Source organism: Ctenopharyngodon idella, chromosome 16 (genome assembly GCF_019924925.1).
Source record: "Ctenopharyngodon idella isolate HZGC_01 chromosome 16, HZGC01, whole genome shotgun sequence".
NCBI classification, from domain to species: Eukaryota; Metazoa; Chordata; class Actinopteri; order Cypriniformes; family Xenocyprididae; genus Ctenopharyngodon; species Ctenopharyngodon idella.
In genome coordinates this window covers 35,528,138-35,540,702 of record NC_067235.1, presented here as the reverse complement: position 1 = coordinate 35,540,702, position 12,565 = coordinate 35,528,138, and the positions used below count along the sequence as shown (strand labels likewise).

Below are 12,565 nucleotides of genomic sequence, written 5' to 3'. Positions count from 1 at the left end.
AAATATTACCCAAGCACCACTCGCGGCTCCAGTTTGAGCAGCCCTGGTTTAGACAGCTTCATCTGTTATAATGGGAGTGTTGGAGAGAATCAGACTGTACATGTGCAGTGACAGCTTCACTGATTACAGCAGCGCTCTCGTATTGCTGCATGGATTGCTTTCTTTATAATTTCTCTAAAATAAGAACAGTTTTGTTTTTCAAGCTGCTAAGAGGCTCAGAGTTGACCATTTAGTCACCGTCTTGATTTAATGATGTATAAAACTGCAATTAATTAATTCAGGAACCCCATTCTCGGCTTGTTTCGGATGTGTGGCAACACAAAATATAGTCGCCCCAAACAAAGTAGGTATTTTTATGCAAATTGTATTAATCAAAACGAATGGTGGTTATAATAATAAAACAAGCGAAAAGCAATTCCCCTTCGCACAGCTCTCTCGCCCTGGAATCCAAATAATCCCTCTCTCTCCGCTTCCCAGAGCGCCGAGCACAATCATCAATGATTAACCGTCCAGAGAATGGAGCTCTGGAGATTGCCGTGCACCTCACCTTCATCGAAGTCGACATCATCTTCGGTGTGCTGGGGGAAGGGGAAGCAGTTGGTGATCTCCAGCCGGTCTTCAACCACCAGGCCGAGCAGAACACCCTGAACCACCTCACTGCCCTGGCCCTCCTCCTGGTAGTGCTTAATGATCTTCAACACCACCTGCAGACGCACAAACACACCGCCTGTCAGAAAACATTTCTTGCGAAACGAAGTTTGGGCCTGGCGAAGCAAATTGAATAATATCTGATGCAATTTTTTCCCCCCTAAAGACATTTGAAGTGTCTTTGCGTCGCCTTTGCAGGAGCGACAGCGAGGAGAAATAAGATTTATATACGTTTATTGCAGAAAGATTAGCTACACATGCACACACACACCTGCGAACCGGTTAGCATTCAACTAGGCATGTCAAACAGCACATTTCAAATTCTACTAATGGACGACTAGTCACATGATGCAATTCTAGTTCATTATTTAATTTATTGAGTGTAGTAGAATAGATTAACATGCTTTAATGTTCAAAAGCATTGTCAAATTTAATAGCCAGAAGATATTAAATTTAATATTGAATAAAAAATAATGTTGAATAAAATAAAATTTAATAAAATAAAAAATAATATTGCATAAAATAAAATATATTGAACAAAAAACACTGAATATTGAATAATGAATATTATTGAAAAAATAAATTAGATAAAACAAAAAAAAATTACTAATATATACACATATATATATACACATATATTATATATACATATACATACATACATAGATAGAGATATTACCGTATATAAATGCATGTTATTATACCGTATAATATTACCATAAATAAATGCATTTATCAATAATAAATATTTAATATTGAATAAAAATTTAATAAAAAAATAATAAAAAAATATGAATATGAATATTAATGAAAAAAAAAAATACTATTATAAAAAAATAAATAAATAAATAAATAAATAAATAAATAAATATCACTCAAACCCCCAAGCACCAGTTGCAGCCCCAGTTTGAGAAGCCCTGGTTTAGACAGCTTAATTTATTATAAATAATACATTTGTTAAATATTATTGTAAATATTTATTGTATATATTGTGATGGATATTATTGTAAATAAATGTGAATAAAAAATATTGAATAAAATTAGAGTAGAACAGTATGGCAATTTTTTATTTATTTTTGTTGAATTTTGATGTTATGTATAACAAAATGTCCTCCTCTGTGTTCAGGTTTGACTGTAGAAAAATTACTGCAAAAACTGACACTTCAAATCAACATTTCAAAAAAGAAAGATCTAAACCTTGACAAAAAGTAGTCTTTGAGAATGTCTAAATATATATACAAATCCACAACTTCAATACCCAATAAAAATAAGTATTTATGTCTAAAAACACTAGAGAATTTATAAGCCACTTTATATAGAGCTATATAGGAATCTGATGGTTACAACATGGCGTTATACAAGTTATTTTTTTACTCCCACCAGATGGCACTAATCTGACTTCAAAAATTGAATTTTAAAGGGATTGTCCTTATTTTAACATGAAATACAGCTTTAATTGAAAAGAAGAAGAAAAAAAAAAAAAGGAATATAAATTGTATTTTTTCAATGGGAAAAATTGATCATAAGTATTGCATAATATTAATTAGTACCATGAAATTCTCTCAAAATACAAAATAAATATTATTGAACAAAAGTGTATTACATTGATTTTACCGGGGAAAAAAAAAAAGTTACATTTTATGTGTTCAGTCACTTTTGACCGCGAACAAGTGTGACAATAATTGTGTTATTGTCGAGTTAAAGGGTTAGTTCAAATTTCTGTCATTAATTACTCACCCTCATGGCGTTCCACACCTGCAAGACCTTCGTTCATCTTCGGAACACAAATTAAGATATTTTTGTTGAAATCCGATGGCTCAGTGAGGCCTACATAGGGAGCAATGACATTTCCTCTCTCAAGATCCATAAAGCTACTAAAAACATTTAAATCAGTTCATGTGAGTACAGTGGTTCAATATTAATATTATAAAGCAACGAGAATATTTTTGGTGCTCCAAAAAAACAAAATAATGACTTATATAGTGATGGCCGATTTCAAAACACTGCTTCATGAAGCTTCGGAGCGTTATGAATCTTGTGTGTCGAATCAGCGGTTCGGAGCGCCAAAGTCACGTGATTTCAGCAGTTTGGCGGTTTGACACATGATCCGAATCATGATTCGACACGCTGATTCATAACGCTCTGAAGCTTCATGAAGCAGTGTTTTGAAATCGGCCATCACTATATAAGTCATTATTTTGTTTTTTTGGCGCACCAAAAATATTCTCGTCTCTTTATAATATTAATATTGAACCACTGTACTCACATGAACTGATTTAAATATGTTTTTAGTACATTAATGGATCTTGAGCGAGGAAATGTCATTGCTGGCTATGCAGGCCTCACTGAGCCATCGGATTTCAACAAAAATATCTCAATTTGTGTTCTGAAGATCAATGAAGGTCTTACAGGTGTGGAACGGCATGAGCGTGAGTAATTAATGACAGAATTTTCATTTTTTGGGTGAACTAACCCTTTAACTTTGACAGCCCTAAATTCAACAAGACATTTTCTTCACACACAGTATGAGAAAGTCCCCTAAGGATAGACAAAATGAAAATAATTCATTTTATCCGCAGATACCAATTATTGGCCGATACATCAGTACATCTCTACATATTAAAGGTTTTTATAGAGAGGATTTTGGATTTTTATCACTCCATAAATCAGAAAATACTGTCAACAGCCAGGGGGGAAAATCTGCATGTTTTAAAGAATAAATGTTCTATAAAACAGGTGAAGGAAACAAACAAACCTTCAGAATATTGACAAGACTAACTCATTTTGAGAAACGGCCTTGCATTGTAATTGAAATCTACAGATGCAAACAGATAAAATGTAATACACAGTGTATTTTGGATGTTTTCTTTCAATTAGTCTGAAAGACGACATGTTATGAAAGTAAAAAAGCAAAATTGATCTGTGCATGAAAACAAACAAAAGCTGTGGTGTCTTGACCAGACATATTTCTAAAAACAATATTCAGATTTTTGCCTGTAATTAAGATGCAGTAAACAGCGATCCATCTCTACCGGACGTTAATACCAGGCTTACGTTCGCCCATGTGCTTTAGACGAGTCTCAGGAGATTATTATATGTGCAAACTTCAATCTCCAGATTGGCAGAGATGGAAAATATCAATCTGTCTGCATTCCCAGTGCTTTAAAACACAAGTTGGAAGGGCTAAAAGCAAGATTGCTCCTCCATCTTAACATGGTACTTTGCGACCACTCAGAGCAGTAAACATGGAGAAAGACCTGGGGTTAATGGAAGAACAAATACACTCACTGTCTAATTACGCTGTCTGAACAGCCTCTCTGAATGCCAATCCACTGGGGTTTTTTCATTTCTACAGAAGCAAGAACACATCTTCGATCCCGTTGAGAGAGCCAGCTCACTCGCCCAAGGCATGATGGGATACGGTCGTGTTTCTCAGAAGGGACACAGCATTTCGTATCGCCAATAACTGATGGGGAACTAAAGTGCATCAGTACATCTGTAATTTCACACGGAGAAGCATTTAGAGCGTTCGGATGCTGCGCAGGCGAGACGGAAGTCCCATATTTACTGTTCCTTCAGCAGATAAGAGCGGCCAATCCAATTCCAACCTCAAATCACTCCTATAGGGTTCTGGGAATGATTTCGTTCCATTAACGGTTCTTGAACTCTTATATTTTCTCCTCAAAATGGACAGAACGTACCAAAATATCGACTGACGGTAATCGAGCGCTCTTGTACTTGAAAGTGAAAATGGCAGCGTGCAAATGTGGAAAATTATTCAGCTGAATCTTTTAAAACGCGCCCCAAGAACCCTGCGTTCAGTTTCATGTACCACCTAACATTAAAGTTTAGTGCATGAATATTAATTTCTGTCTTGACCTTCAGAAAAGCTTCCAGTCCAATAGATTAATAAACGGAAAAAACTTTGACAATAAGTAGGATTCGTTAATTCAACAGCTGATTACACACACTTAGGTCATGTCTGCTGTGGAAACTTCATGATATAGTAAATGAATAAAATAATTTACAAATTTGACATCTTTATAGTGCTTACAAATACGGAATATCATGCTTAAATCCTTAACTCAAATGTCATGAAAATTTGGTTCACACACTAAAAAAATGCAAGTTGGGTTGAAAAGGGACAAACCCGGTTGGGTTAAATGTTTGACCAACATGCTGGGTAGTTTTATTTAACTCAACTATTGTTTAAAAATGACTGTATCTGTCTTAAAATGAACCCAAAATAGGTTGGAAATTAAAAATCAGACACATAATTACTGGAGGCAACAATAACAATTAAAAGGTGAACATTTATTAATAAGCAATTTAATGAATGTTAATTGTTTATTATTCATTAAACTTAAATGTTAATTTATTAAACTTAATAAAAGTTAATTTCCAACATATTTTGGGTTAATTTTAAGCAAGTAATTCAGAAATTTGAGTTAAATAAAACCCAATATCTGGGTCAAAACCAACTAAACCCAATCGCTGGGTTGTTTTTAACCCAGCATTTTTTTAGAGCGTACGTTTTCAAATATTAGAATGTAATCTGTAATCTAACTGATCAAAGTAAAACCATACATTTCTTTACTGTTGTGTTTATTTTCTTTAAAGAATTGAATACTTTTATTCAGCAAGGATGCATTAAACTGATCAAAAGTGACAGTTTAAATTAAAGTATATCTATTTGAAAATCTATTTAAAAGTTCTATTTAAAAGTACAACATTGATAATAATCATAAATGTTTCTTGAGCATCAAATCATCATATCAGAATGATTTCTGAAGGATCATGTGACACTGAAGACTGGAGTAATGATGCTGAAAATTCAGCTTTGATCACAGGAATAAATTACACTTTACTTTATATTCACATAGAAAACAGTTATTTTAAATTGCAATAATATTTCACAGTTTTACTTTTTATTGTACTTTTAATCAAACAAATACCAACCGTACACTTGGTAGTGTGTGTATACATTATACACTATCTCAAAAATATATATGCAAGGGATAATTTAGTCAATCACCATGCAATGCAGCTTAGTGGTGATTATACACAAATATTAACAGAACAGGGATTGACCAATCAGAATCGAGTATTTCAGTCTGCGCCGATAGCCTAGTGGGTAGTGCGCTGACCCAAGATCGAGTCCCGGCTCGCAGACCTTTCGCAATCCCGTCCCCCTCTCTCTCACTTCACTTCCTGTCCATACTATCCTATCACAATAAAAAGGCAAAAATAGCCAAAAATAAATATTAAAAAAAGTGAGTATTCTACAGAGTCTTATAACAAGGTGTAATATAGTTTAGATCAATTATTTCTTGCACTAGGAGCCATTAAAGGAATCGCAAAGCCACCGAAATCATTAAGCGAAATCGGAATCATTAAATTCCTTACGATTCCCATCGCTACCCTCCTGTAGCCTGAAGCCACATGGAACAAATCTGCCATCATTTACCACAACATTCATAAAACAGTGTGCTGGAGGCGATATTACACACAATTCTCTGGGTGCGAGTAACATGTCAAGCCCAAATGACCGGACAGAGCTCACCACAACCCAGCTGTAAAGATATGACGCATTTCACAGTGGCGTGTTGAATTAATTATGGATGAACTCCCTGTAAACAAAGTTACAACCTTCATCTCGCTTTAAAAACTCCACACAGATGGTGGTCAGACATATGGTGGGCGTCCATGGCACCTCATTTCCACATGAGCTAGAGGCTCTATATGTTGTTTTCCGAAGCTTATTGTTGCCTCTTTGAGGGTTTGTAGCGGGCTTTAAGGTCAGAATGGAAAAAAGGAGGTAAAGTCGATATTCTCTGAGCCGAGCGCTGCCAATCTGATCATTTCAAGTCGAGGTGTCGTGCTGGAAGAATTGTGAAAGAGCCCGTTCCCCTAAATCATTCAGGAGGGAAGTCACACACCTGCTTCCTCCAATGAATTGAGCTGTGCTTGGTTGGGCAATACAGTCGGCGCCCGCCGCGACAAAACACCACAAAGCCAACGCCGCAAACAGAAGCACGGTGAAACGCTCGATACGGCGGAGATGCGTGAGGGAATGCGAATGTCACTAATTGCCTGAGCAGTTGTAACGCATAAAAGAACAGGAAACAGCAGCATCCAATTTCCTGTTGCTCCAAACATAGTGTTTGAATCATCACTCATTCGATTCAAAGCAATTAATGGCTGATTAAACGAATAAGCATGCTGTTTTAAACGGCTCCGCTCCTCACTGATGTTAATTGTGTTAGTAGTGTTTGTTTCTTGCAGTTCTTCGCCACTCTCTGTCAATGCAGCGGTCAAGAAGAAAGAAAAATGCTTTATATTTCAATACAAAAAGCCCGATTCTTTTAAATTTAAAGCCAACATCATACGAGACCCATTTTACTTCTGTAATGAAGTATTTCATATTACATATTGAGCAGCATGACCACAAACATCACAGAATAAGGAAATAAATAGAACAAAATCAAAACACAGTTGTTTTAATGGAGTTAATATTAAAGTAAATTAAATGATAATTTATATTTAATTAAATGCATCTATTAAAATGTATTAATTTTCTTTTGTTTAAACAACTTGGACACAAACCAAATGATTTTTCATTATAAATTAATACGTTTGGCATCAGTGCAAAAACAGCTTCACATTATGAAGCATTTGAGTTAAAAACAAAGAACAAAAAAAAAAAAATATATTAATAGAAATACATTTTAAATCTGATAAAAGCATAAACGCAGCAGGATTCCAATGTTTTGAGAGAGAGAAATAATATATATATATATATATATATATATATATATATATATATATATATATATATATATATATATATATATATATATATATATATATATATATATATATATATGTCAATGATAAAATTACAATTTAAATTAAAAATTTAAATAAAATTATATATTTAATACTAAGCTATTACCACAAATGGTTATGTTGGTTAAAGTGGACTAATAAAAATAAAATTAAAAAGGCATATCAAATATACTAAACCATTACTGCTAATAGTCATGCAAGGCACAATTAAGTTAAAAATGAGCTAAAATTAAAGGGATCATTATTAAAAAGGAAGCAATGGCAATTAGTTAACATTAACCAACTGCCTGTGCGACCTTGCTTACATCAGCTGAAAAAGTTGTTTAAAAAGGGCCGTATGTAGATTTCAGAAACCCTTGTTATTAGCGACACCGGTGGCTGTTAAGTGAACTGCAGCCAGCGACTGATTGCTTGTGCACACGTAACGTACAAGAGACTGAACGTGATTCAATGCCTGGCAAAGTTCTTTTTCGCTCTTCGCTTAGAAGTAAAAAGACATTGGAAATATCTTTGCAACGATTACACTGTTAACAAACATTGAGACGACATTTAGATGTGCTGCACGCTTTCCTTTCAATAAAATAAACTAAAATGAGAAAACAGCGGTTCAGAAAGCATCTGATCGTAGCGATGTGGAAACGTTTGCAGCAGCTCTGCGATTCACCGACATCACGCCGACAGATGAGGTCATTAAGATTACACTTATGATAGCTTGAATATAAAGTAATCGATCTAGATCTGATGTGAGACTATATAGTTTGAATTAATCCCTTTTCTTTGCATGACACATTGACATCACAGTACAGAACGGCTGTTTCAGCTTTTATCCTGAACATTGTATAAGCATTTGTTCGTTTCAGGTGTCACTGAACGGAAGAGAGTCTCTCGGGAGCGTAAACGTCACATCCTTTGAATTTCCCGGCAAAAAAAATCCTCAATCCTTCACATAAAAAAAATCAGGCTTTCATAGATGAAGTCAGGGAAGATCTTGTTTCATTACAAGCCGATTAACACATGGAAGTTCTTGCATATAGCCCCTTTACGGTGGAGTTAGTTTTTACATTTAGATGCAGGTTAAAAGTCCAAGTCAGTTTTATGCAAAACCCTCTCAAAACAAGCACCAGCGACGCCACAATCACTCAAAGCCGCCCGCCACTGACTTCCCCTGAAGCCCATCCGTCAGACGAGCTGTCAGCGCGGGCCGAAGGGGGCTGGGTGTTTTACCGCAGGTTCAAAGTGGCGCCCGCACCCTCCCGTTCTCCTCCTCCATCAGCTGGGTGACAATAACAGAATACTTAATGAGGGCATGCGGCACGCTTCGACTGCTGCACAGACTACACACAGCCCCATCAAAGCAGCTCAACACAGCCTCAACACTCCATCTAATGATCCCCCGTGAACTCGGGAGAATTGCACGCTTGCCAGTTCTATTTTTGATAGGCGCTTTCGTTTTGCAATGACTAGCATTCTCTCTGCGGCGTACTGTGAATGTTCCTGGGCTTTCTTGCTTTCAACCTTGCCTCAGCTGAGGGGTGACGCAATCCGCACGCCGGAGGCAATCAGGTAAAGGCGCTAACACGCTCCCCGCGGATCGCGCTGACGTGAACGTCTGTCCCTGTCAGTTAGCGGAGGAAGGACACGCAGCCGTAGCATGAGGACTATCGCTCTGGTACGCCGAGGCCTATGATCCATCTTCAGAAAACAATGACGAAACAAGATCTCTAACAGCCTGCTCTCAAAATGAACAGCGTTTGACAGTGTCGTAACTGTACAGCTCGTGAATGTGTACATGAGGCCTCAAAAATAAGGCAAAATAGTTCAATTTAAATAAAGACCCCATGAAATCAAAATTGCGGCTTTTAGTGTGAAACACTACAATGACAAAATTCACATTTAGAAGATATAAGCGTTCAAAACTTATAGACTCTCACTTCCGCCAATATGGATCGACGATTTTGATGACATCACGCTACACTTCATCTTCAGATTTTCTGTCCAATCAAATGCTCTCTAGAATTTGAAATATCGCCCTTGAATTTCAGCAATTATGCTTATCGATTCCCATAAAAAATAAAATAAAAAAAAAAGTCAAGGATTTAGATTTCAAACATTTATTCTGGAATTTATTATTAATTATTAACTTATTTATTACTTATTTTTGTTTTTAAAAAAAAATTATATATATATATTAAATTGTTATATATTAAAAAGTATTAATTTATTTATTACTTATTTTTGTTTTTTTAAATATATATATATATATATATATGAATGAAATAAGTAATAAAATAATTAATAAAAAAAATTATATATATTTTCTAAACAAAAATAAGTAATAAATTAACAATTAATAATACATTTTACATACTATACATGTTGGGAAGGGAAAGTTGTAGTTGTGTTTTCGTGTTTAAAAAAAATAAATAAATAAATAAATATTCCTAACCTTAACCTAAAAATAACAGAACTGTAAATATTGTTCCCAAAAATGTTAATATAACGTTGTCAAAACTGCAAAATTTAGATAAAAATAGGATTCAGACATGACATAATTCTTAGCACAAACATTAAAGGAAAATTTCACTCAAAATTAAAATCATCATCAATATTGATTGAGTATAAGAAAAGTGCATTACAAACAATGTATTATGACTATCAAAATTACGTTATGTACATAATCTCATTTGCATTTGTCAAACTTCAATCAGTCATGTGACACACGAGAACCAATGGCACAGGGTGTCGATAACACAAAGTCATTGTTTTTTTAATTTAACAAGCGCAAATATTAGATTTGAGAACTCTGGTTGAGATTGAAAAAGAGCAATTTGGATAATGAATTTCAGTCTGTTCCCTCACAGAGGGATTCCATATCTTCAGAAGACTTCAAATACAGCAGAATAGATCAAATACATGCACCTCTTTTTTGGTCTTTTTAGAGAACATGGCTTATTAAATGTAAACGAGCAGCTGTAGCAGTCTTTCTAATATCTTCTTTTGTGCTCACGGAAGGAGCAATACTAAGACACAATTGAAACTTTAGGATGAAAAAATAAATGCTAATTAGAAAGATGAAAGTACTGTCCTATGAAGGTCAACCAACGTCTGAAATGCAGTAACTACAACCAGATAATGACAAGAAGTGTTTTTTCTTGAGTCGACTTCGCCCTCTTTTGGCAGTGATGTAGAATGCAATGCATTTCCACACCAGCGCTGCATCATCCACACACACAGACCAGCTCTGTAATTAAGCAAACACTTCAGATGAACAGCAGCGTCCGGATGAATTACTGTGATGATAACTGGAGGGTTTAGTCCAAATGCTAAACGACAAACTTCAGCTTTTATCTGACGGAAATCACTGGTCCGTATAAAGAAACGCAAGCTAATAGTGCTGAATGATTTGGAGAAACAACTGCAGGAAATACTGTACGCCACCTGAAGATGAAGCAGAAAACAAGGCCAGCAGTGGCAGAAATAACAGAGAAAACAGATGAAGGAAGCTGGAAGAGCGCATTAAACAACAACTCCACTGTAAAGATGTTATAGCAGTTCTGACTAATGTTAGTTATAGCAAGTTATCATCATTCTGAAGAAGTCAGAGACATTGCTCAAGTTGTTGTGCTGATCATATTCATAATCATAACATTTCAAGCAATTATAAGTCACAAAATATTTCTATTTTAAGTAAATGCTGTTCTTTTGAACTTTCTATTCATCAAAGAATCCTGTAAAATAAAATATATCACGGTTTCTGCAAAAATATGACTGTTTTCAACATCGATAATAATCATAAATGTTTCTTGAGCAGCAAATCATCATATCAGAATGATTTCTGAAGGATCATGTGACACTGAAGACTGAAAATTCAGCTTTGATCACAGGAATAAATTACACTTTACTATATATTCACATAGAAAACAGCTGATTTACGTTATAATAGTTCACATTTTTTACTGTGAAATATTTACAATTTTTAATCTTACCGACCCCAAACTTATGAAAAACTTCTGAAATATTTATTAATTTGCACCAGACTTCGAGGGGGAAAAAAAATTACAAACAAACACCAAACTTTTGAATGATGGTATGATATATATAAAAATTAATAAGATAAAGTAAAAATATATTATGTGTTGGGGAGGGAAAGTTGTAATTGTATTTTGTGTTGTTAATAAAAAGAGAATTATTTTTAAAATAAAAGAACAGAATCAATGTGTGTGTGTGTGTGTGTGTGTGTGTGTGTGTGTAGGGGAGGGAAGTTAATTGTATGTTGTGTTGTTTTAAATAAAAACAGACTTATAATAAAATAATATAGGCTAATATAATATCTCACAAACTCTTTTCAACAGTAGTATGGTCATCATTTACAAAGACAAAAATATCAAAATGTAAAGTATAAGAGATGTATATTTTGAAATATACCATGGTACTGAAACTCGTGTACTATAAAGCACCCATAGTACTTTTAGTAAGGCCAGAGATACCATATTAACTTTTGTACCACGGTATATCTCAAACTACCATGGTATAGTGACGGTAGCAGGTACAACCACTATATATTTCGGGTAGTACCATGTTGAAAACCCTGGTAGTACCATAGTACATGTCCACAAAATACCACAAAACACAATTTTTTTCCCCCAGTGCTGTTCCTGATGAACGCTGAGCTCCCCCTACCCACCTCCAGCCGAACACACACACACACACTCGAGCCTCTAATAACAAACCGCCGCTTTCTGCTTCAGAACAATCACTCACCAGCCCGTCGATCTGGATCTGTTTCACCGGGGAATCCAGCGGACTGGACGCCGAAGCGGCTGATTCTTTACGGCTGGCCATTTTCAGATGAAGAGGAAACGGGCCACAGCACGTGTAAAAAAGTTCTTCCGGAATGATCCGACCACTTCCTGTGCGAACAATAGGGGAAAGCCTCGTCAAAATAAAAGTCGCGATTTAGCGACTTAAATGTACGATTCTCATGATTTCATCCTGAGATCAAAAGCAAAAATACTGCATTGTGATATTATATACACGTATTAATTACGCAAAAAGTTGACTGAACACA

At 35.2% G+C, this 12,565-nt stretch overlaps 1 protein-coding gene across 1 annotated transcript in view; it reads right to left on the bottom strand.

The window, feature by feature from the left end:
* LOC127497331 (eukaryotic translation initiation factor 3 subunit H-A) overlaps positions 1-12,423 on the bottom strand; it is a 60,153-nt gene extending 47,730 nt beyond the window's left edge. Inside the window, exons 1-2 of the mRNA XM_051865745.1 lie at positions 12,259-12,423; positions 548-704 (exon numbers count right to left, since the gene is read on the bottom strand). Coding sequence (XP_051721705.1) covers positions 548-704; positions 12,259-12,339 — 238 coding nt within the window. The 5' untranslated portion in view covers positions 12,340-12,423. The remainder of the gene's footprint in view (positions 1-547; positions 705-12,258) is intronic.
* Between the last annotated feature and the right edge of the window lie 142 nt (positions 12,424-12,565).